Source organism: Macrotis lagotis, chromosome 4 (genome assembly GCF_037893015.1).
Source record: "Macrotis lagotis isolate mMagLag1 chromosome 4, bilby.v1.9.chrom.fasta, whole genome shotgun sequence".
In the NCBI taxonomy this organism is placed as follows: domain Eukaryota; kingdom Metazoa; phylum Chordata; class Mammalia; order Peramelemorphia; family Peramelidae; genus Macrotis; species Macrotis lagotis.
Window position 1 is genome coordinate 151,647,937 of NC_133661.1, and position 22,592 is coordinate 151,670,528.

At 38.5% G+C, this 22,592-nt stretch overlaps 1 protein-coding gene across 3 annotated transcripts in view; it reads right to left on the reverse strand.

Annotated features, from left to right (window-relative positions):
* DAPK2 (death associated protein kinase 2) overlaps positions 1 to 22,592 on the reverse strand; it is a 194,549-nt gene that overhangs the window by 72,791 nt on the left and 99,166 nt on the right. For all 3 annotated transcript variants that reach the window (XM_074234366.1, XM_074234365.1, XM_074234364.1), the window contains exon 3: positions 13,369 to 13,590. In XM_074234366.1, coding sequence (XP_074090467.1) covers positions 13,369 to 13,590 — 222 coding nt within the window. The remainder of the gene's footprint in view (positions 1 to 13,368; positions 13,591 to 22,592) is intronic.

The window sequence follows — 22,592 nt, forward strand, 5'->3', positions numbered from 1 at the left end:
GTGTGGCTCTGGGCTATTGACCTCTCAGTGCTTGAAACAACTTTCTAAGACTATAAGTTGCAAAGAGGGTGCTGACCTGCACTAGCAGGAAGGAGTTTATTCTTCTGGGAGTTTCCTCCTGAAATCAGAGTCCTTCTCCCCAACACACACACACACACACACACACACACACACACACACACACACAAAATCCTCATAGAACAGAAGTGTCTCCTCATAGAACAGAAGTTCCTTAAGGACACAGACCATCCCATTCTGGTTTTTGAATCTTGCAGATCACCTTCCTTCCAGAAGCACATAGAAGGCCTACTTAATAAAGGTTGGTTACTTAAAGTTTCAGAACAACCTGGTGCCATAGGGTCAGTCACAAGGGACATCCTACTTTGCAGACCAGAATCCGAGATGAAGGGATTCCTTCGTCTGGAAAAATGAAAGAGGCTGGACCAGATAACCTCAGGGGTCTCTTCTAGCTTCGGCCTTACCATTACAGGAGCCTAGGTCTTGTCTGGAATCACAAAGTCTGCAATGAGATTTGTAGGTCTCCCTGACTGCAGGTTCAGAGAGCCAAAGACTGGATGAAGACCAAGATGCCAATGCAGTCTTAGGGGAGGGTCAAGCCAGAGAAGTCCAGAGTCAGGAAAGAGTGTTGTTTTACCCTGAGGTGAGCAACAAGGAGCTTGAACTTAACCAAGGGTAGAGATTTCTAGGTCTAACAATTAATGAGTAGCCCCACCTTCCAGCTTCACCTGAGTTTCCTGGAATAGCCCCTCCACTCCCCAATTATTTCTATCATCTTGGCCAGTGTCAATTCCTCATGTCTGTATTGGACTCCATGAAGGAAAAAACAATGCAAACCCGGGAGTGTAATGGAAAGAGCATTGGAATGGGTGAGGATCCTTGGACTCTGGTTCTAGCTCTGCCTATGACTAGCTGTGTGACCTTGGGTAAATCGATCATCTTTAAGGCCTCACCAGTAAGGTGTTTATAATTTAACTGATTGTTGTTGCTGCTGCTGTTTAGCTATTTTGCAGTAGAGTCTGACTCTTCAGGACCCCATTTTGGGGGTATTCTTGGCAAAGATATTGGAATGGTTTACCATTTCTTCTCCAATTCATTTTACCAGATGAAGACACTGAGGCAAACAGGGCTAAGTAACTTGCCCAGGGTCACATAACTAGTAAGTATCTGGGGCTGGATTTGAACTCAGGAAGATGTCTTCTTGACTTCAAGGGTAGGTACTCTAAGTTCTGCAAAACCTAGCTATAAGACTAATGGAAAGTGATTAATCAAGTGCTCACTGGCGTGGCACAAATTACCAGTATAATAGGAATTTGGAGAATGCAGACATGTTCAATTTGATTTGGTTAGTGTGGGCAGAGGTGGGTAGAAACAGCATCAAGGAAGAGATAGAAGCTAAACTGGGACCTGTGGAAAGATGGATAGGCTTTAGAAAGGAGAAGGAGGGAGAATACAGCAAGTAGAGTAACTATATATGTAACATGAGCAATAGCAGAGTAGTGAAGATGAGCCAAGAGAATTGGGGGCAGCAGGCAACCTCCCAGACCGTGGCAGAGGACTCTAGATGGGTTCTACATTTCCCCTGGCAGCAAAGGTGGGGGAGGAGGAGCTTTGCTCTTGCAGTTCCTAGGTATGCAATCAGATCTGGAGACCTTGTTTCTGCTGTTAAAGGAGAGAAATTTCCAGAGGATGCCATTTCTCAGACCTCACACACCAGTGAGGCCAAAACAGCATTAACTTGGGGATACCCCAAAGTGCAATCCATAACTCCTTCAAAGGTATTGGGAAGGAATTCCACATGGAAGTGCAACTGAATTCCTAGTTCTGTCTGAACAAAATGGCAATCTTGGCCTGGGGAGACCTGAAGCTGTTGGCTTTCTGTTGGGGACAGAAGCTGGTGTGCTGTTTTCTAAACATATCTGCCCAGTCTGTATTCAACCTCCTCTACCCTAGAGACAGGAGGTGCCTGGGTATGAAGTTGTCTTAGGCCATCAAAGGAGTAAGCAGGTACTTGAGCCTAGGGCATAGGTTTTAAGGATCAGAACACAGAGACTAGGCACCCACTTTCCCAAGACTCAACATGTGATATTGGGTTTCAATTCTCCCCATTTGCAAAATGGGAGTGACAAACACCCAAAAGAAGTGAAAAAGACTGGCTAGCCCTGTTTGATGCTGATGAGAACAAATGAAATTTATAGATTGTCTTAAGATTTCCAAACCCCAAAATACATATTACATACACACACACACACACACACACACACACACATATATATATATATATATGATCTCATTTGATTATCATAATAGCCCTCTGAGATAGATGCTGGTATCATGTACATTTTACCAATGAGAAAAATGGAAGTTCATAGACATTAACTGACCTGCTCAGGGTCACATAGCTGGGAAATACTGGAGGTAGTGTTTGATTTCAGGTCTTGTGGATTTTAAGTCCAACACTCTTTCCATTTGTAACTCAAATTTGTGCAGTACTTTTAAAGGTTTACAAAATATTTGCCTAACTATTTTAGTTGAGATAGTGAAATTAGTTGCCCCTTTTAAAAAAAACAAAAAAAAAACTACTAATAGAGGAAACAAGTTTAGCGAGGTAAAGTAATTTACCTAGGGTCACTTAGCTAGAGTCAAAGCTGGAATATAAAGGAACAAGCATTCATTAAGCATTTTATAAATATTCTCATCTGATTTTTCACAATCCTGGAGGGAAATGCTATTATTTCCATTTTACAATTGAGGACACTGAGGCAGACAGCAGTAAATAACTTGCCCAGGATCAAATAGCTAGTAAGTATATGAGTCTGAATCTGGACTGGGGTCTTCTTGGAGCCAGGCCCAATGCCCTATCCACTGTACCACCTCAGCACCTCTATAAAATCAGACCTCTTGGCACTGATACTCTCCTGCTAGGTCATACATGCTGTTTCAATTCCCAAATTTCTGAAAGCTTAAGAAGAAAAAGAAAAAGGAAAAGGGCAATCTCCTTTCCTAAGTTTCCCAAGACTTTGGAGTTCAATTGACTCGGGGACAGCATGGTTTCTCAGCTTTAGTTTTTAACCCACATGGATGGAGCCTACATCTTTTGGAGGTCTTTTATTGACATCTTTGGGATTCAATGAATTGAATCCCATGGTGGGAGGATGTGTAAGGGGTTGGTCCATCAAGGAAGTTCTACTTTTTCTGCTATCTATCCTACCTCTCAGGAGAGCTCTGGTAGGCACTCATAGGTATGAAGTCAATGGGCTGCCATTTTCTACTTGCTTCAGAGAGTTAAGCCATACTGCTCAACTTTCCCAGGACAGGTGCACTCAATACCTTTAAAGAGAGGTCTGTACTCACCTAGGGTGACCTTTAGTACCAAGTTCAATGTACTGTACTCAAGAGTCATTTTAAAAATTGTTTGATAAATGAACAAATTAGCCTGGAAGAAAATAATTAACTTTTCATTTGGACATGTCATTTGTAAGTGGCATCAGGAACTGCTTTCATACACAAAGCGAGAAAAAGGAGAATTAAAGAAAAAAAAGGAATTTGTATAGAAAAATACAGAGTAGTTTATAATTCACCACATTCAATAATGTATGAAGCTGTGTGGGTGAGAGGGTCACTTTCCTTCACCTAACAGTCTTTCTGATGAAGGAGGACACAATGTTCTTATCTCTCTGTGCTTGGTTATAGCAAGTGGTTGGGCCAGGATGGTAACAGTCCTGGGAGCAATTAGTGTTTTCTAAATGGTAAAAGAAACCTAGTGGTATTGGGCTTTCTGCTTTTATTTTTTTCTTGTCCTCCTCTCCAAAGTACCTTGTACTATTTTGAGTGTGCATTTGCCAAGTGACTGAGTGAATAAATGAACAGGTGGATGGGGTTAATGAGGAGCTAAGACAGAAGGGTAAAAAATACAGTCCTGCCAAAGGCTCAACAAAATGAAAGATGAAGGCCTAGCCCTGGATCTATATTGAGTTTAATTCCCTTATGCCCTGTACACTGGTGGTTTCTGAGTCTCTTTGGATCAAGTGCTGAGAATGTACTAATGAGACCAAGACCAGTTTCTGCATGAAGCCCTTCCTCATCGGTCTATCTCCTCATCCAACTCACTGAAACTAACTTGCATTTAATTTTGTATATATGTAAAGTAAACCAATTGGCCTGAATTGAAATATAAATCTCCCTTAATCACAGTAGTCCAGCCTGACCAGAAAAAGCCCATTTTAGGAGATTATGGTTATATAATCAAGGCCAAACGGGCAGAACATATTTGGATATAGAACTCAGGTAATCAGTAACACACCTTGTTTACAAGTGACGGTACTTCTGTAAGTCTTAGTCAGCTTGCCAAGATGCCGGCTTTGTTCTAAGGCCCTATAACTGTTCAGGCTAGTGAGGAGGACTATTTGAACTAGCATGTGGAGCGGTTAGCTGGCAATGGTAGACATGGAGTCATACTAGACAAGGGGGAGAAGCAGACTAGGAACATGGGAAACTGATAAGTAAACTTAAGACTATGCAGATAGATTTATGTGTGGACTTGACCCAGCAACTTTCTGAGGCAAGGCTGTACAACGAAGGTATATAACTCTCCAAGCCTCCTCAGCATTCCTTTGGTCTCTCTGAATAAAGAATCTAGAAGGTAATGAAGATGCGATTTGTTTAAAGCATCTTGCTCCCCTCAATTAGATAATGGTTTACAGGATTTGTATTGGACTTACAATTGGTTCAAGTTGGTAGGACTCACAATATATTTTTATTTGACATTATGTATATTTATATTCATTCACTTTATTTTAATTTTGCATGAATTTAAATAAATAAGGGTGAGAATTGTTTCATTCGTTGATCTTGTAAACCCCAGGACTCAGCACAGGGTCTACCACACATGGTAGGTACTTAATAAATGATGATTGGGGCGGCTAGGTGGCGCAGTGGATAAAGCACTGGCCCTGGAGTCAGGAGTACCTGGGTTCAAATCCGGTCTCAGACACTTAATAATTACCTAGCTGTGTGGCCTTGGGCAAGCTACTTAACCCCATTTGCCTTGCAAAAATCCTAAAAAATACAAAAATAAAAAAAATGATGATTCACTGATTGATTGATTGTTCCTCACATAGGTTGCTATATTCCACAAAGAAGGAAACTTAGTTCTATGAAATGTATACTTATAACAAGCCAATCATGTTTTCAACTGAAGGATATAGTCTTATCTGGAATGCTCCTTCCCTTCTGCTTGGTTTCTTAGCTTTACCCATCCTTCCAGACCAAATTTGTGTCCCACATCTCATTCTGTGGCTTCTTAAACCACCCTGGCTTGAAGGGAGTTCTCTCTCCTCTCAATATCTACAGGTGTTATTGTGCATGTAAGTGACAAAGAAGATGCTAACCAATGTAAGGAATTGTTGTAGGCAATCCTACTCATTCCTTTCCACAGGTGGGGTGGTCCCAGGTGCAGGGCTGTTGTTGTCAGATCTTTTCAACATACAATTATCCCTTCCACATCAAGACAGCCCACGGCAGTTTTGATATAGCACCAGTCAGCTTAAGAAATTAAATGACTTTGAGAGGAGTTTTGCAGAAGCCACAGAAGATACACAAAGGCCAGCAGTCAACACAGAAAAGTTTTAGGAATTCAAAAATGTGTAAAATATATAGATGGTACTGTAAACACCCCTATAAAGAAAAAGAAAAAAATTAAACTACTATGTTACAAAGGGAGGACCAAAATATTTAACAAAGATTTTCCAGATGGTGGTGGTTCTGTGCCCCTTAACCTGTAATGTGGAAGGATTAACTGTATAGATCAGTTCGTGCTGTCTCTTTCCCCCTTCCTCTTTTTATTTTTTCTTTTTTTTAAAAATCTCTTTTTTGAATAGAAGAGGGAGAGGGACATAGGGAAAACAGGGACAATATGAAGACAAAAATATCAATGTAATTTTAAACACAATTGTTACAGACCTAGCAATTCCCAAGAATCAGTTTAAAAGGAGACTTATTCTAAAACAACTGCAAAAGAGAACTCAAAGAAAAAAATTGGCTTTTATATAAAGACTGCATGAATGCCTAAAAGAAATGAAGCAAGAAATTAAAATTTTAAATTAAAAACTGGAGGAAAGAATTAGAGACTATATGACTTAGAAGAAAAAGTGGTAAAATAATGATTTTCTTTAAACAAATCTTACTGACATAAAGGCCTGACATATGTAACATTACATCCCAGTAGTCCTCCACCTCTCTTATCTGAGAAAAAGATAAATTTCATAGTCTCTTAATGAAAATTTTGTTTTTGTTTTTTGTTTTTTAGGCTTTTGCAAGGCAAATGGGGTTAAGTGGCTTGCCCAAGGCCATACAGCTAGGTAATTATTAAGTGTCTGAGGTAGGATTTGAACTCAGGTACTCCTGACTCCAGGGCCAGTGCTCTATCTACTGCGCCACCTAGCTGCCCCTAAAATTATCTATTTTTAAAGTAAAAATAAGTTTTAAAAATAATTATATATTTTGTAAAAAAAAGTAATACAAAATGAAGACTGGCAATCATCATATACAATCCTCTTTTGTGTTCTGCTGTATATGTGGAAATACTCTCTTTTTTAATTTTTCAATTCAAATTGATTCAGAATAAAAAAATTAAATTAAACAACAACAAATAGGTCAACAAAATCATCTTATCCTTTTCCTTTCATATCTCTTAATTTTGCTATGAATTATCAAGCCTCCTAGAACCTTGACTTCAGAGCATCATTCATGCAACGTTGAGTATGCACACCAATTATCTGACTAGACAGAACTTGTCAACCTGATTCAGTAGCTTCTAGAAGGCCCTGAAAATAAAGGGGTAAAGGTTGGAGGGTAGAAGCATGGACTGATTTCTTTGTGTTTGAAAAAAACTAAAAACTGAGTAGAGAATGATTAGGAGGAAATGGTATAATGAATATAATAGAAAAGTATTATACAATAAGAAATGACAAAAAGGAATTCAGAGAAACATGGAGAGATTCATATTAATAAATAGATAAGGGATAGCTAAGTGGCACAGAGGATAGAGTACTGACCCTGGAGTCAGGAGTACTTGAGTTCAAATCCTGCCTCAGACACTTAATTACCTAGCTGTGTGGCCTTGGGCAAGTCACTTAACCCCATTGCTTTGTGAAAACTAAAAAAACTAACTAACTAGATAGATAGATAGATAGATAGATAGATAGATAGATAGATAGATAGATAGATAAATTTGTATGGGCAAAGGAAAATAAATAGAAATAAGAGGAAATGTAGAAATATAGAAAAATGAATTAGAAATGTAAATAAAAGTAGTCTCAAACAGAAAGATGATGTCTAAGTAATGGGAAAATCAATGAAGGTCCTGGAAAAGAGATTATTTATGTATATATATTTATTATATATATAATACACACATTACATAGTTATCCCTTCCACATTGGGGGGAGGAGGGGAAGGTTTAGGGGTGTGGCATTCCTACAATCCACAAAATCCATGCAAAATTTTTTTGGCCTTTCCTTCATATCAAAGAAGTTTAATTTTTTTCTTTTCCATTTATGGGATTTTTATGTTATCTTTTTGTAAAATGTAGGTTTAATAGTTTGCTATAGACTCTATGTCATCTACTGACTTTCATGTATCATCTGTGACTTCTGTAAAACTTCCTCATGCCAACCCATGATATAATGATGAGGAAAGTCATGCTATAGAAGGGATAACTGTAGATAGATAAATGTAGACATATCTGTTTTTCTCCATCACCCTTTTCCTCAGGTGAGAGAGGTGGAAGACTATAATGCCAGAAAGTTATATACATGGTCAGACATGGTCTCTATATCAGATGGTTTTATTTTTCTTTATCCTAAGAAGGGAGGGTTCAACATGTAAATGATTTAGAAATGAGTATGATATCAAGACCAAACCCATCAATAAAACTTTTTTGTTTAATTTTTGCAAGGCAATGGGGCTAAGTGGTTTGCCCAAGGCCACACGGCTAGGTAGTTATTAAATGTCTGAGACTGGATTTGAACTCAGGTACTCCTGACTCCAGGGCCAGTGCTTTATCCACTGCGCCACCTAGCCACCCCAATAAAACATTTTTTAAAGGATTAGGACAGTTTCTGTACATTTTGATGTTAAGTGATTCATCAAATCAAATGCAAAATATTATGCAGATTTCCATCTGCTATTTGAATTATTATCTTAGAATCATAATCTTAGTATTGTAAGGAACCCCCAGTTCCTGCTACCTTTGCCTTCACTCCAGTACAGTTTTACTGCCTTCCTTTTGCAGATAAGGCTAAAGAAGGGAGTCTATGAGGTACAATAAGGACTCAATTGTAGAAACTACATTTTTGGAAGGGCATCAGTTCAATAGATGCCAGTGAGTAGCCAGGTCCGAAAACCATTGCATAAAGGACAGGTTAAAGGATGTTTAGCCTGGAAAAGAGGAGACTTGGGGAGGAAGGAGTTGGGGGGCGGTGATACTCCTATGGAAGAGAATTTAGATTTGCTTTGCTTGGTACCAAAAGAAAAAACTCAAAGCAAAGGGTGGAAGTGGAAGAGAGGCAGATTTTGGCTTTAATGAAAGGGAAAAAAAAACTTGAAAAACAGAGGAGCTTTGTGAAATAGTGAGCAGTTGGGTGACTGGCTAACTTCAGGTGAAGGCTGGAAGAACACTTCTTAAGGACACTGAGGGGTAGATTCTTTTTTGTTTGAACCAGACCACCCATAAGGTCTCTCAGAAGCAGTTATTTTTGAGCCAAAGGCAAATTAACTTTTTGTAATTAACTGATAAGGCTGTACTCAGGAGACCCAGGATTATAGATCTGTTTATTAGGCTCAGGAAAAAAAAAATTAAACATCATTAGACTGAAAACCTGAATCAGCTATACTGTCAGACTCCAAGTCTGATTCAGCTCTCCAGGCTATTTTTCTCTCACTCAGGTTCTTATGATCTTTAGATAGAAACAGACTTTAAGAAGACCTGAGTCCAATTATACACATTAACAGCAAAATATTGCTGTATGATGATCAATTATGAAGGATTTAGTTCTTCTCAGTAGTACAATGATCAAAGACAATTATAAAGGACTTATGATGAAAAATACCATCCACATCAGAAAAGTAATACTACCAAAGCATATTATTTTCAATTTTTAAAATTTGTTTTATGCTTTATGTTTTTTCCCCTTTGGTTCTGATTCTTCTTTCACAACATGATTAATATGGAAATATGATTAACATAGTTCTACATGTATAATCTATATCAGATTTCTCAGGGTCAAGGGAAGGGGAGAGGAAAGGGAAGAAGGGAAAAAAGTGAAACCAAAAACCATACAAAACATGAATATTGAAAATTATCTTTGCATGTAGGAAAAATAAATACATAATTTTTTTAAAAAAAGAAATACCAAAACTGACTTATGGTATCTGAATATAATGGAATATTTGGGCATAAAAAAAGAAATGAGGGAAGAGTACCAACAGCCTCAGACACTTAATAATTACCTAGCTATGTGAACTTGGGCAAGTTACTGAACCCTACTACTTTGCAAAAAAAAATGATGAAGAAATATTTGTATAGAATATTACAGAGTCTCTAAGCTTAGTCATGAAACCAATAAATAAAAGGATTTAGTAATATTAAAAGACTATTAAAGCAAAACAAGAAAAGGAGCTCTGAGTCCAAATGTAGCCTCAAGATACTTACTGTAAACCAGGTGGCCCATGAGAAACAAATGAAATACCATTGGTAAAGCAATTTGCATTCTTTAAGTTATTATGCAAGTGCTAGCTATGATGATTATTACTGTTTTAATATAAAATTCTATGTGTTTTTAAATGTTGACCTTCCTAGATCCTACTTCTGAGAGAAGCATTTCTAATAAATGACAGCATTAGAAAAAATGGACTTGGCCCTAGAGTAAACAGAGAAATTAGAAAGATAAGCAGACTAGAGAATTCTTCCAATTTGTGAAGCATGTGGCGATCACTCCACAGGGTAACTGGACCTAATCTAGGCCAAATGAAAAACAAAATTTTAAAGGTCCTGCTCTCAAAGGATCTTCAAACTGGTCAGGAAAGCAAAAGAAACAGGAATGAATGTATATTCAAGTAATGAAAACTACATATCCCCCCATCCCTCCCCCATAAACACACATGTTCAACCCAGGCACATATTGAGACCCATTTCCGCCTGCTTTCCTGCCTTCCTTCCTTGACAACTAAAGTCCAAAATGATCTCACCCTTCCCCGAATTTTCACAGGATTTATAGTCTATACCACACAATCTGCCCTTTAACTATAAATAATACTATATGTTCCCTAATGGTTTCTCTTTTAGTGGTTTTGGCCCTGAGATGGACACATACTGAGGGAGAGGAGATTTAAAAGCTCATTCAAATTTGCAGATTTTCCCAACCTACCTTAATTCTAATTATGTTCAATTTAACTCATTTATCTCTTGCTGGCACAGAGTTAATTGAATATTGTCTCCCCATTAGACTATGAGTTCCTTGAGATCAGAGATAGGTTTTAGAGTTGCTTTTGCCTTTCTTAGTATCCCTATTTCTGAGCAAAGTACTTATGATATGTTAAACATTTAATAAATACTTGTAGAGTGATTTGTTATCCAAATGTTTACATACTATTTCATTTTATCCTTACAATAATCCTCTGTGCTGAGGGTTAGTGTTATGCCCATTTTTATAGATAAAGAGACTGAGACTGAGAGTAGGCTAAGTTACTTTCCCTAGGGTTATTTAGCTTTCAAGTAGAAGACCAACTCAGGTCTTCCTAACTCCAAATCATCCACTGAGACCCTTAGCTGCTTCTATAGCAGCATGCTAAGTGAGGTCTCTGATAGCTAATTTTATTTCTTTTTAATTAAATAAACTTTAGTTGATTAGTTAAATTAATTATATTTACTTATATAATTAAATTAATTTTAGTTAATTAATTACATTTTAATTATCGTTTCTTTTCGGTGGCACAGTGAATAGAGCACAGGGTTTGGAGTCAAGAAGACCCAAATTCAAATCTATCATCAGACACTTACTACACCTGGGTGACCCTGGACAAGTCACTTAACCCTGATTGTCCCAGTTTCCCCATCTGACAAATGGTCTAGAAAGGGAAGTGGCAAACCACTCCAATATCTTTGCCAAGAAAACCCCAAATAGGGTCACCAAAAGTCAAATAAAACTGAAACAACTAAACAACAAAAAATTATTTTAATAACACAAAAACTTGTATAGCACTTTAGAGTTTATAAACCATCTTCTTATATATAATTCAACATACGATTCAAAACAATTCTAACATGTAGGTAATACATTGCTATCATCCCCATTTTATAGGGGAGGAAAATAGGACTCAAGCCTTGACCAAAGACATATAGCTAGTAAGTACAGGATCAAGGATATAGGTTTTCTGGGGAGAAGGGTTTCCCCCTTAAATTTATGCTGCATGTACATATATATATATATATATACATATATATATATATACATATATTACAAGACAGCTTTAAAATTTTTATAATAATATATTTTATATATTTTAAAAATATTTTATAAAATAATTTTATTATAAAAATATAATAATATATTTTTCACCCCTAAGTACCAAAAGTGATCCTTCTATTATAGCTTTCTTTTTCTCCTTAACTTTTTCTTTTCTCATTCCTATTTCTACCCCTACCTCATGCTCTCCTTTTACCATATTTCAGTTCTAGGCCAACAATCATTTTTAGTGAAGTGCTCTGGTCTTTTCCCCCCTTCAGGTTCCTTGGCCCAAACATAGACAAAGTGAGACCCCAGTAACCTCTTGTCTCTTGTCATAGAGAGACACCCTGTCCTGGACAGTCCCCCCTCCCCCCTTGCTCAGTGTGTGTTTCTGAATGTTGGACTCCAGTGATGAACTGCAAAGGGAAGCTGCTGACCGCTGACCTCATCTTCCTCCCTCTGCCAAACTTTCCCAGGCCTACACATCTGATGTTTCCTCTGTCCTTCAAGAGGTCTTTCCTGATTTGTCCAGGTGTCAGGGCTCCCTCCACCAATGACTGTATGTTTATTTTATCAATCAAATTTTATCAATTTATCAAGCACCTATTATGTGCTAACTGCTGGGGATAGAAGAATAAAGAATCCAACAATTCCTGATCTCAAAGAGCTTTCCTGCTAAGAGCGGACACAACGAAGAAGCATCATATACAGAATAAATGTACACAGAATAAATACAAGATAGTTAATTACAGTGGATAGAATGCTGGGTCTGCAGTCAAAAAGATTCATCTTCCTGAGTTCAGTTCCAGCCTCAGATATCCTAGTAGCTGGGTGACCCTGGGCTAATCACTTCACTCTGTTTGCCTCAGTTTCCTCATCTGTAAAATGAGCTGGAGAAGAAAATAGACAACTACTGCAGTGTCATTGTCAAGAAAATCCCAAATGGGGTCATGAAGAATTAGACTGAAACAAGTGAACAACAACTTCAATAGAAGATGGTATGAGAGGGAAGTTGAGAAGATCAGGACTGGCTTGCTATAGAAAGGGAGTCCTAAAGGAACAGCAGAGACAGAGCACATCCTAAATGGCAGAGGAGACGGGGGAGATCATTCTGCATGATGTGTGGTCCTTGTAAAGATAAAGCGTTGAGAGACGGAGTGCCATGGGCAAGGAATAGAGAGAAGATAATCAATAATAATAATAATAGTTAACATTTACATGGCACTCACTATTAAAAAAAAAAGAGCTTTACAACTATTACCCCATTTGATCTTTAAAACAACCCTGGGCAGTAGATGTTATTATCATCCCCTTTGTACAGCCTGAAGTGACCTGCAGGCTCACATAGCCAAAAAATGTCTGAGGCAACATTTGAACTCAGATCTTCTAGCATTCCATCTAGAGTTCTTTCTAACTGAGCTACTCAAGAGATCAACTTGACAGGACTGCAGAGTACAGGAGAGAGCAGCCTCCAATGGGAGGAGAGAAGAGGGGATGGTAGAAAAATATGAAACCAAAAAATTTACAGATGAATGAATGTTGAAAAACTACTTTTGCATGTAATTTGAAAAATAAAATAAAATTTCAATTAAAAAAAAAAGAACGGAAGCTCCTTGAAGGCAGAGTGCCTTACTTTTGTCTTTATATTCTCAGGTCTAGGATGGTGTCTGATGATGATCAGCACTTAATAATTGCTTATTGATGAATTGTTGATGAGCCCTATCTGCCCTTGGCCATTCTCTTCCCACTTGTATCGCCGCCCCCCACCATGTTTTTCCCTGTTTTCCTGTCTTGTTTTCCCCAGCTAGTCTGAATATATAGAAAAGGAGAAGTTTTCACTCACAGCTCAAGGATGAGGACCACATCTGTTCGGTTCTCATAGACATCATGAAGTTTGATGACATTGGGATGCAGGATCTGCTGCAGAATGTGCACCTCTCTTTCAATCTCCTCCCGCTGTACCCCTCGACGGCTTGCCCGGCTCTGCCGTTTCTTGATGAATTTGGCAGCATATTCAGCCCCGGTGCTCTTCTCCCGGCATTTCTTCACTATGGCAAACTGGCCACTGTGGAAACACAAATCCATACTAAAATGTTGATCTACTGTTGAATGCAACAACAACAATAATAAAAATAACCAACAGCAATGAACATGTCAAAAATCAGATTTCTAAAGTCATTTGAATGATGAGAAGTTTTAATTCCAGCTAGGATGCCAATGATACCTTTATTACTATTAATATGCTTCCATGCCAGAATTTCAATTAGGTACCTTATGAGAGAGGGAAGGACAATCTATCCCATTTATTCTCAGTAAAAAAAAAAAATTTAAAAAGGAGAGAGAGGGTAAGAACACACAATGAATTGATTAATAGCTGAATTGGGTCTAGATCCCAGGATTCTGGATTCCTAAACCAAGCCACCTCAAGACCAGAACAAAAGGAAAAGTTGGAAAACCTAGTAATTATCATAACAGAATAATAGATTTGGAATTGAAAGGGACCAAAAAAGTCATTTGATACAAAGCTCTTTATTTGATAGTTGAGGTCAAAAAAACCAAAGAACTATTTCAGGCAAAGTCTTGAATTGGGACACTTTGGTGGGACATTGGATCTTAAAGATGATGATAATAATGCATGATGAAAAGGAGATGAGGATCATGGGAAAACATTCTTTTACATTGGCTAGACATCCATGGTCAGTAATAGAAAAGAAAATTACTTTATGCTGTGGGAGCCCTGAGCTTCCTCAGGTGGGCTGCCTAATCTCAAAAATGTTTTACCTTCTGTTTTCTGGGACATGGCTAAACTAGGAGAAGAGAGGCATCCGGGAATGCTTCCCTCATTATCATTTTATGAGGAAGCAGAGAATAGAAGTAACTTATGGACCTGTCACTCACTAGAAACTGCCAAAGAGCTACCTTGTTGGATAGGTGCTAATCCTGTCAGACTGCTCTTCTTATAGTTTATTTTTGTTTTTAGGTTTTTGCAAGGCAAATGGGGTTAAGTGGCTTGCCCAAGGCCACACAGCTAGGTAATTATTAAGTGTCTGAGACTGGATTTGAACCCAGGTACTCCTGACTCCAAGGCTGGTGCTTTATCTACTGTGCCACCTAGCAGCCCCTACCCTCTTCTTTCCCACAGGATCTGCTGCAGAATGTGCACCTCTTTTTCAATCTCCTCCCATTGTACCTCTCTGGAGACAGAAATAGAAAGATGATGTCAGGTTTAGAAAAATTTAATGAAGAACAACCAACATATGCAGAGGGCACTGAATTTGAAGTCAGAAGACCCAGGATTCAAATCATACTGCACCTTACTATTTAAGTTACTTCAGTAAAATCTCTTTCCTCTCTATGTGACTCTCTCTATAAGTCACTTCATTTCTTTCTTTCTGTGTGTGTCTCTCTCTGAATCTGTCTATCTCTCTGTCCATCTATTTCACTCTGTGTTTCTCTCTCTCTCTCTCTCTCTCTCTCTCTCTCTCTCTATCTATCTATCTATCTATCTATCTCTCTGTCTGTCTTTCTGTTTGCCTGTCTATTTGTCTTTTTATCTGTCTGCCTCTGTCTCTGTCTTTCCATCTGTTTCTGTCTCTCTGTGTTGTTTTTCTGCTTTTGTCTGTCCGTCTCTCTATTCATCTGTTTTTCTCTCTCAATCTCTTTCTTTTTGTCCGTCTCTGTCTCTTTCTCTAAGATTCTTCCTCTGTTAAATAAGCAGACTGGGTGAGATGACCTATAAACCATAATCTTTTGTACACATTCATTTAGGGACAAGAGAATGACCATTACCATCAGGAGAGATGGAAAATTGACCTCAACTTCAGAAAGTCACTCCAGATTGAGGGAGTTTAATCCAGAGGAAACCAAAAGAATATCCCAGAGTCAGGAAGCAGCACTTACAGAAAATAAAATCCATCAACAAATACTTACTGACCTCCTTTCCTGAGTTCAGTGGGGTGCTAGACATAGAATCAAATTGAGATTCTGTCCTTGGAGTCAGGAAAATCTGAGTTTATAGCTTGCTTTAGGCATTCACTAGTTGTGCCACTCTGGGCAAGCCATTGAACCTTGATGAGTCTCAGTTTCCTCATCTGTAAAATGGTGATTATAATAAACTCCTACTTCCCAAGGTTCTTATGAGATTCAAATGATCATGTTTAATTCATGGTAGGCACTATTATTATTATCATGCTTATTATTATTTCATTAAAAATAATTAGATGACACAGTAGATAAAGTGTTAGGCTTAGAGTAAGGAAAACCTGAGTTCAGATCCAGCCTCAGGTAACTCCTATCTGTGACCCTGAGCAAGTCAACTTAGCTCAGTTTGCCTCAATTTTCTCGACTGTAAAATGGAGATAAGAATAGAACCTACTTCTCAAGGTTGCCATGAGGACCAAATGAGACAATATTTATATAAAGCACTTACCAGAGTGCTTAGCAAATGGTAGGTGCTTTTAAATGTTCATTTCCTTCTTTTGAAATAGATTACTTTGCAAACCTTCAGACAGCTAGGTGGTACAGTGGATAGATTAAGGGGACTGGAGTCAAGAAGATACTTCTTTCTGAGTTCATCACTGGCTTTGGACATAAGCTATATGACCCAGAGCAAGTCACTTAACCCTGTTTGCCTCATTCCTCATCTGTCAAATGAACTGAAGAAGGAAATGGCAAACTATTCCACTGTCTGTTGAGAAACTCCAAATGGAGTCATGAAAAGTTAAACACGACTGAACAACAACAACAATTATTATTATTATTATTGTTATTATTATTATTATTAATTTGCAAAGTGCTATTTTAAATTAGCTGTTAACATTACTGGAAGCAGCAAGGGAGTTTTTTGGATTGGATGCTAGCGCTGGAGTCAGGATGACAAGTTCAAATCTACTCTCAAATACATACCAGTTGTGTGACCCTGGGGAAGTCACTTAAGTTTTGTTTATCTTATTCTACTAGAAAAGGAAATGGCAAACCACTCTAGTATCTTTTCCAAGAAAACCTCATGGACAGTAGTCATGATCGATAGGGTCACAGAGAGTCTAACCCAACTGAACAAAATTATAAAAGGACCAAAGCATAAATACAACATTAGAAGGACACAGTATAAATACAGGAAAAGAGAGGGAATAATTCAAGACAACAATACTGGAGATGTCAAGACACAGTTTAAGATGGAAGCCCCTTGAGTAAGGACTACAGTTATTCAGAGAAGGGGAGAAATCCCAGAGGCTAGCAGGGGCTAGAAAGACTTAACTAAAAGAAACATTTAAACTATATATTAACCCTGTCACTATTCTTAGCCAAGTCCAATGTAAGCTTTAAAGCATCCGCTTTAGGATCTGACTCAGGCCAGTCAACCTATTCAACACCAAGAAGAACATCCCGGTGCCTCATCTAGTCATCTCCAGATGCCTGAATCCCAGCATCCCCTCAAAGGCTATGAATTGGCATTATTTATCTCTATATCTCTCCTGGAGACTAGCGCAGACTTCTGCCCTAGGATAGAGTTTAATAAATGTCAGGTGAACTGAATTAAATTGAATTACTTAAAAAATGCTTCCTATCAAGGCCCTTCTGGTCAAACTAAGCCTCATTCATCATGTCCCAAACATCCCTTCCAATCGTGTGTCCTGCCAAAATCCCACTGATATTGCCAAAAATCAGGACAGCCTTGCTCTCCTCTCTCTCCTAACTTACCAGTAAGTAGAACTAGTGCCTTATATTTTTCACAGATCTCTTCTTTGAGCCTCACAATTATCCTGAGAGACAGGTAGATTTGCCATGAAGAAAGAGAGGCTTAGGAAGGTACCATGGCAGGGCTCAGTTTCCTACTATTAGCTCTATTGTCCTCTCCATCATTATTCTACAGTCTAACCAATTTGACCCCAAGGTGGAGGGAAGACAGTTTTCTGACAACAGGATCTCCACCCAAAGAGAGTTCAGGTCACCTTGATCCATTTTCCCCTTGTCTGTGTTAAAGGGGAGTAGTGACGTTCTGCTGACGCCAGACTTTTTAAAAAAAATTCCCCTTTAAGCTTCCAGAGGAGAATGAATATAGCAAGCACTCACTGGCAGATTTTCTTGTTGCAGAGCAGCAGTTAAATGTGAGAGGTTAATGCTGGTCGGGCTGAGTGCTGGCGTCTTCCTATCACATTGAGAGGGAAGTATTTTAAGAGTGGATGACTAATAGAATACCAGACAGAACTGAGACTCGTTTAACATTCTCCTTCTAATAGGAGAGGCTTTCTGGGGATGAGATGCTCACTAGAGACCCAGTCCTGACCCAAGCCCTAGCCCAGAATTCCTCCTTCTTACTCTTGGGTCTCATTTAGATCTACTGTGAATTGGAGGTCCCTGAAGTCTACAGAGCTCTAAGCAGCTCAGTTTCATCTTCACTGTCTCCTGCATGTTCATGATATTGATGCCCTAAGTGAGAACTTGGAAATCATCCCAAATTCTACTTCCTTTAAAAGGCCAAATCAGGTCTCACATCTGACATTTATATGGGGCTTTGAGGTTTGTTATTGTTGATGCTGTTCAGCTGTTTCTGTCCTGTCCAACTCTTAGTGACCCCATTTTGGGGGATTTCTGAAAATACTGAAGTAGTTTGCCATTACCTTTTTTTCTAGCTTATTCTTTAACAGTGGAAGAAACAGAGGTAAATAGGTGAAGTGACTTGCCCAGGGTCTCACACAGCTAGTTATATATCTGAGGCCTAATATGAGCCCATGGAGACGAATCTTCCTGATTCCAAGCCCAGTACTCCATCCATTGTATTGCCTAGTTGCCCACTTTGAGATTTTTCTTACAACAATGCTGATAGTAAAATGCTATTATTGCCATTTTACCACTGAGAAAACTGAGACTCAGAGAGGTTAGTGACGAAATTCGAATTCAAAGCCTTCTGATGCCAAATCCATCACTTTTCTAGTCTATCAGATGACATTTATGAGATGTTCAGTCCAGTCCCCCAGTTAAATCCTTTTTTGTTCTCTGCTTCCTTACATTTTTTTCTCAGCTAGGCTATAAGCTCCTAGGCTATAATATAGGCACATTGCTTTAGGTTTATGTTTATTTTCCAACAGTGCAGGCATCTTTTAAGTCTCAACTAAAATCTCATTTTCTAAAAATTAACTTTTTCCAGTCCTCCTTAATCTTAATGCCTTTCCTTTGAGATTACTTCAATTTATCCTGCATAAATCTTGTTTGTACATGTTTTTTTCCTGGGTGTCTAGGGGTCATGATGTTGTTGGGTTTTTTTTTTTTTTTTGCAAGGGGTTAAATGGCTTGTCCAAGGCCACACAGCTGGGTAATTATTAAGTGTCTGAGATCAGATTTGAACTCCAGTCCTCCTGACTCCAGGGCTAGTACTCTATCCACTGTGCCACCTCCCTCGTGATGGATTTCTAAGAGGGGCCAGCTGAGGTCCCCTACTAGTATAGTTTTGCTGTCTATTTCTTCCTGGAACTCATTTAACTTCTCCTTTGAGAATGTGGATGCTTTATCACTTTGGCAAATATATGTTTAATATTGATATTGTTTCATTGTCTATGGTACCTTTCACAAGATGTGGTTTCCTTCCTTTTTCCTTTTAATTAGGTTTATTTTTACTTTTACTTTGAGATTAGTATTGCTACCCTTACTTTTTTTAAACTTTAGCTGAGGTAGAATAGATTCTGATTCAATCTCTTTCACCTTCACTCTGTGGTGTGTTTCTGTTTCAAATGTGTTTCTTCTAAATAGCATACTGTAGGATTCTAGTTTTTGATCCACTTATCTGCTTTCATTTTAAGAGGCAGCTTATCTCATTCTCATTCAGTTAAGATTAATACCTAAATTTCCCTCCATCCTATTTTTCCTCCTATTTGTCCTCTCTCTCCTTTCACCCTTTCCCTCTTCATCAGTGTTTTTCTTCAGTCTCCCACTTCCCCTGATCTGCTCTCCCTTCTGGAAGACTCAGCCCATTACCCCAGCCTTTATTTAATCTCCTCCTCTACTATTTCCCTGTTGGGTAAGATAAATTTCTATATTCAAATGTTAAGTATATTATTCCTTCTTTAAACCAATACCAATGACTGTAAGGTTCAAGTGGTGCTGTGCAAAGAGTGCACGATCTGGAGTCAAGAAGGCCCAAGTTCAAATCCAGCCTCAGACATTTTACTGGCTGTGTGACCCTGGGCAAGTCACTTCACCCGTCTGCCTCGGTTTCCTCATTTGTCAAGTGAGCTGGAGAAGGAAATGGCAACTCACTCTAGCATCCTTTGACAAGAAAAGCCTAAATAGGGTCATGAAAATTGGACACCCCTGAACAAAGGGGAGAAATAAACTACAGAAACTACTCAAGCTCCAGATACTTGCTCATCAAAGTGTGACCTTTGGAAAGTTTATTAACCACTCCCAGCCTCAATTTCCTCATCTATAAAATAGAGATTATGCTATCACCTGCTTCACAAGGCTATTGCCAAATTCCAAAGTAAAGCATTTTGTGATCTTAAAAGTGTCATTTAAATGTAACTATTATTCTAATTATGAGGTACCAAGATAAATAAGGCCTAGTTCCTACCCAGAAGAAGCTAACAAAGGAGGAAGGCAGATAAGACACAGAAAAACAATATAATACAAAGGAGAATAGACAAGTGTAAACAAATAGCTAGGATTTGGAGAAAGATGGACCTGGATAGTAATCCAGCCTCTGCTATTTTCTACCTGTGAGGCCTTGGGCAACTTACTTAACCACTCTGGGCCTGTTTCCTCATCTTCAAAATGAACCAGTTGGAGTTTGCCTCAGATGTCTCTTCCAACTCCGGATTACCAGAGAGTGGGATGGATGAGTCATCCCCCCCAAAGGAGTACCCTTCTTAGCCAGACCCAGTGTGTTCTGAGAAATTAAATTAATCCTATGACTGTTTTCAGTTGCTTCTTCCCAGGAATACAGGATTGAATGAAACTCTCATTTAAGAGAGAAAAGAGAAAACAATTGGAAACCTGAAAATTCCTAGAGAAAAATATCATATTATTACCCTCCCAGATTGTAATCAGAGTCTAATAGCTGAGGGAGGCGATTAAATCATCAGGAGCAGCAGCATCTTCCTTTGGTAAATTATTTTCATGAAAATGTCAGTCCTACTTATCCTTGTATTTGAAGTGAATAATGCTAGAGGACCTCAGCTTAGAAGAGAGTTGCTTCTATCAACAGGGAGATTAAAAATGAATAATAATCAATCGTACCATTAATAGGAATAATATCTAATGTAGACACAGTTCTTTTAAAACACTTCATATGCCTGGTCTCATTTGGTCTTCTTGACCCTGTGAATTATAGTATTATCATCCCTGAGGATACTTGTTCAGTTTTATCCAACTCTGAATTCATTACTCCTTGGACCATATTGTTCATGGGGTCTTGGCAAGATCATTAGGAGTGGTTTGCCATGTCTTTTCTCTAGTAGATTAAGGCAAACACAGGTTAAGTGATTTACTCAGGGTAACACAGTCACTAAGTGTCTGAGGCTGGATTTGTACTTGTGTCTTTCTGACTCCAGGCCCAGCCCTCTATCGACTGAATCACATAGCTGCCTTTAGAGCTTAACCATTTTCTACATGAAGCCTTTTCTGATACATACACACACACACACACACGCACACACACACACACATCTTGTTTCCCTAATAGGATATGAACTTCTCAAAGCCCAAGATCATTTTGACTTTGCCTCCATATGTGAAGTGAGTGACATACAGCCCCTAAAGGAGAGCTTGTTGACTGACTGATCCCCCATTTTATAGAAAAGGAAAGTCATATTCAAATATGCCCTTTGATTGGCAGCATTCACATAGCTAGGAAGTAAGAGAAGTGGGATTCAAATTTAGGTCTTTCCTAAAACTCTTTTCACAATAAGCTGTGGATGCTTCAAAAATAGATCCTTCTGGGATGCATCTCCTCTCAGCAGTTCAGAGATCAAGGACAGTCCTGAGACACCTGCTATGGACAATGCCATTCACATCTAAAGAAAAAACCCACGAAATCTGAATGTTCAGTTTTTAAAACCTTCTCTTTTTCCTTCCTACCTCATGTTTCTTCTTTCTTTCCCCCTTAGTTCTAATTCCTCATACACAAAATGACTAATATGTAAATATGTTAAAAATGTAAATATGTATATGTACAACTTTTACCAGACTGTTTGCTGCCATGGGGAAGAGGAGGAGGAGGGAAGGGAGGGTGTAGAAAAATGTGTAACTCATAAATATGCAAATGGTGAATGATGAAAAATTACCATAGCATGTAATTAGAAAAATAAAATTTCAATTAAAAAAATTAGATCCTTTTATCAATGCCCTTCAGTAAGCATCAATAGGCCTGTAGCATATTTTTCAACACTATTTTTAAGGCTGTAGAAAGTTAGCTGACCTAAAGTCTGATTCTCAACTCTACCATGAACTAGCTGGGTGACTTTTGCAATCATCTTGTATGTGCCCTTGTTTCTTCATGTGGATTACTGATAGATTGGCCTTTCTGATAGGATTGTTATAAGGATGAATGGAGAATAGGTGAGCATGTTGTGCAAAGTGTGAACTGTCAGAAAAAGGTGAGGCTGGATGAGGTGACATTGCTAATGTTGGGAACTCTTTGCCTAATAGTGGATTTAAGAAGACTCTCAGGAGAGAATAGTTAGTGTTACAGTTAATCCCCCCAAACACTGAAATTACATACTGAACCACAGCTTATAACAACACATTCTCCTAGAATTATGTAATTAATACACACCCCTTCTTAAGCAGAGGCCTCTGTCTGATTCACTAACTCAACAACAAGAGTAGGAAAAATTTCATCTTGTCCCCATGATGCCAGGCACAAGATGCCAAGTCTCTGCAGGCACAGGGAGATAAACCCTGGTTTGGGGAATGATTTCCAAGTAGGGTACCCTCCCACCTTACTCATCTTAGCCATGCCCTCCAAAGATCTTTTTTTTAATTGCCAAAGTCAAGTTTTGCTCCATAGAGTATTTTATTGATCAAAGAAAGGATCGGCAGTAAGAAGATCAGAAATTATAGAATTCACAACTG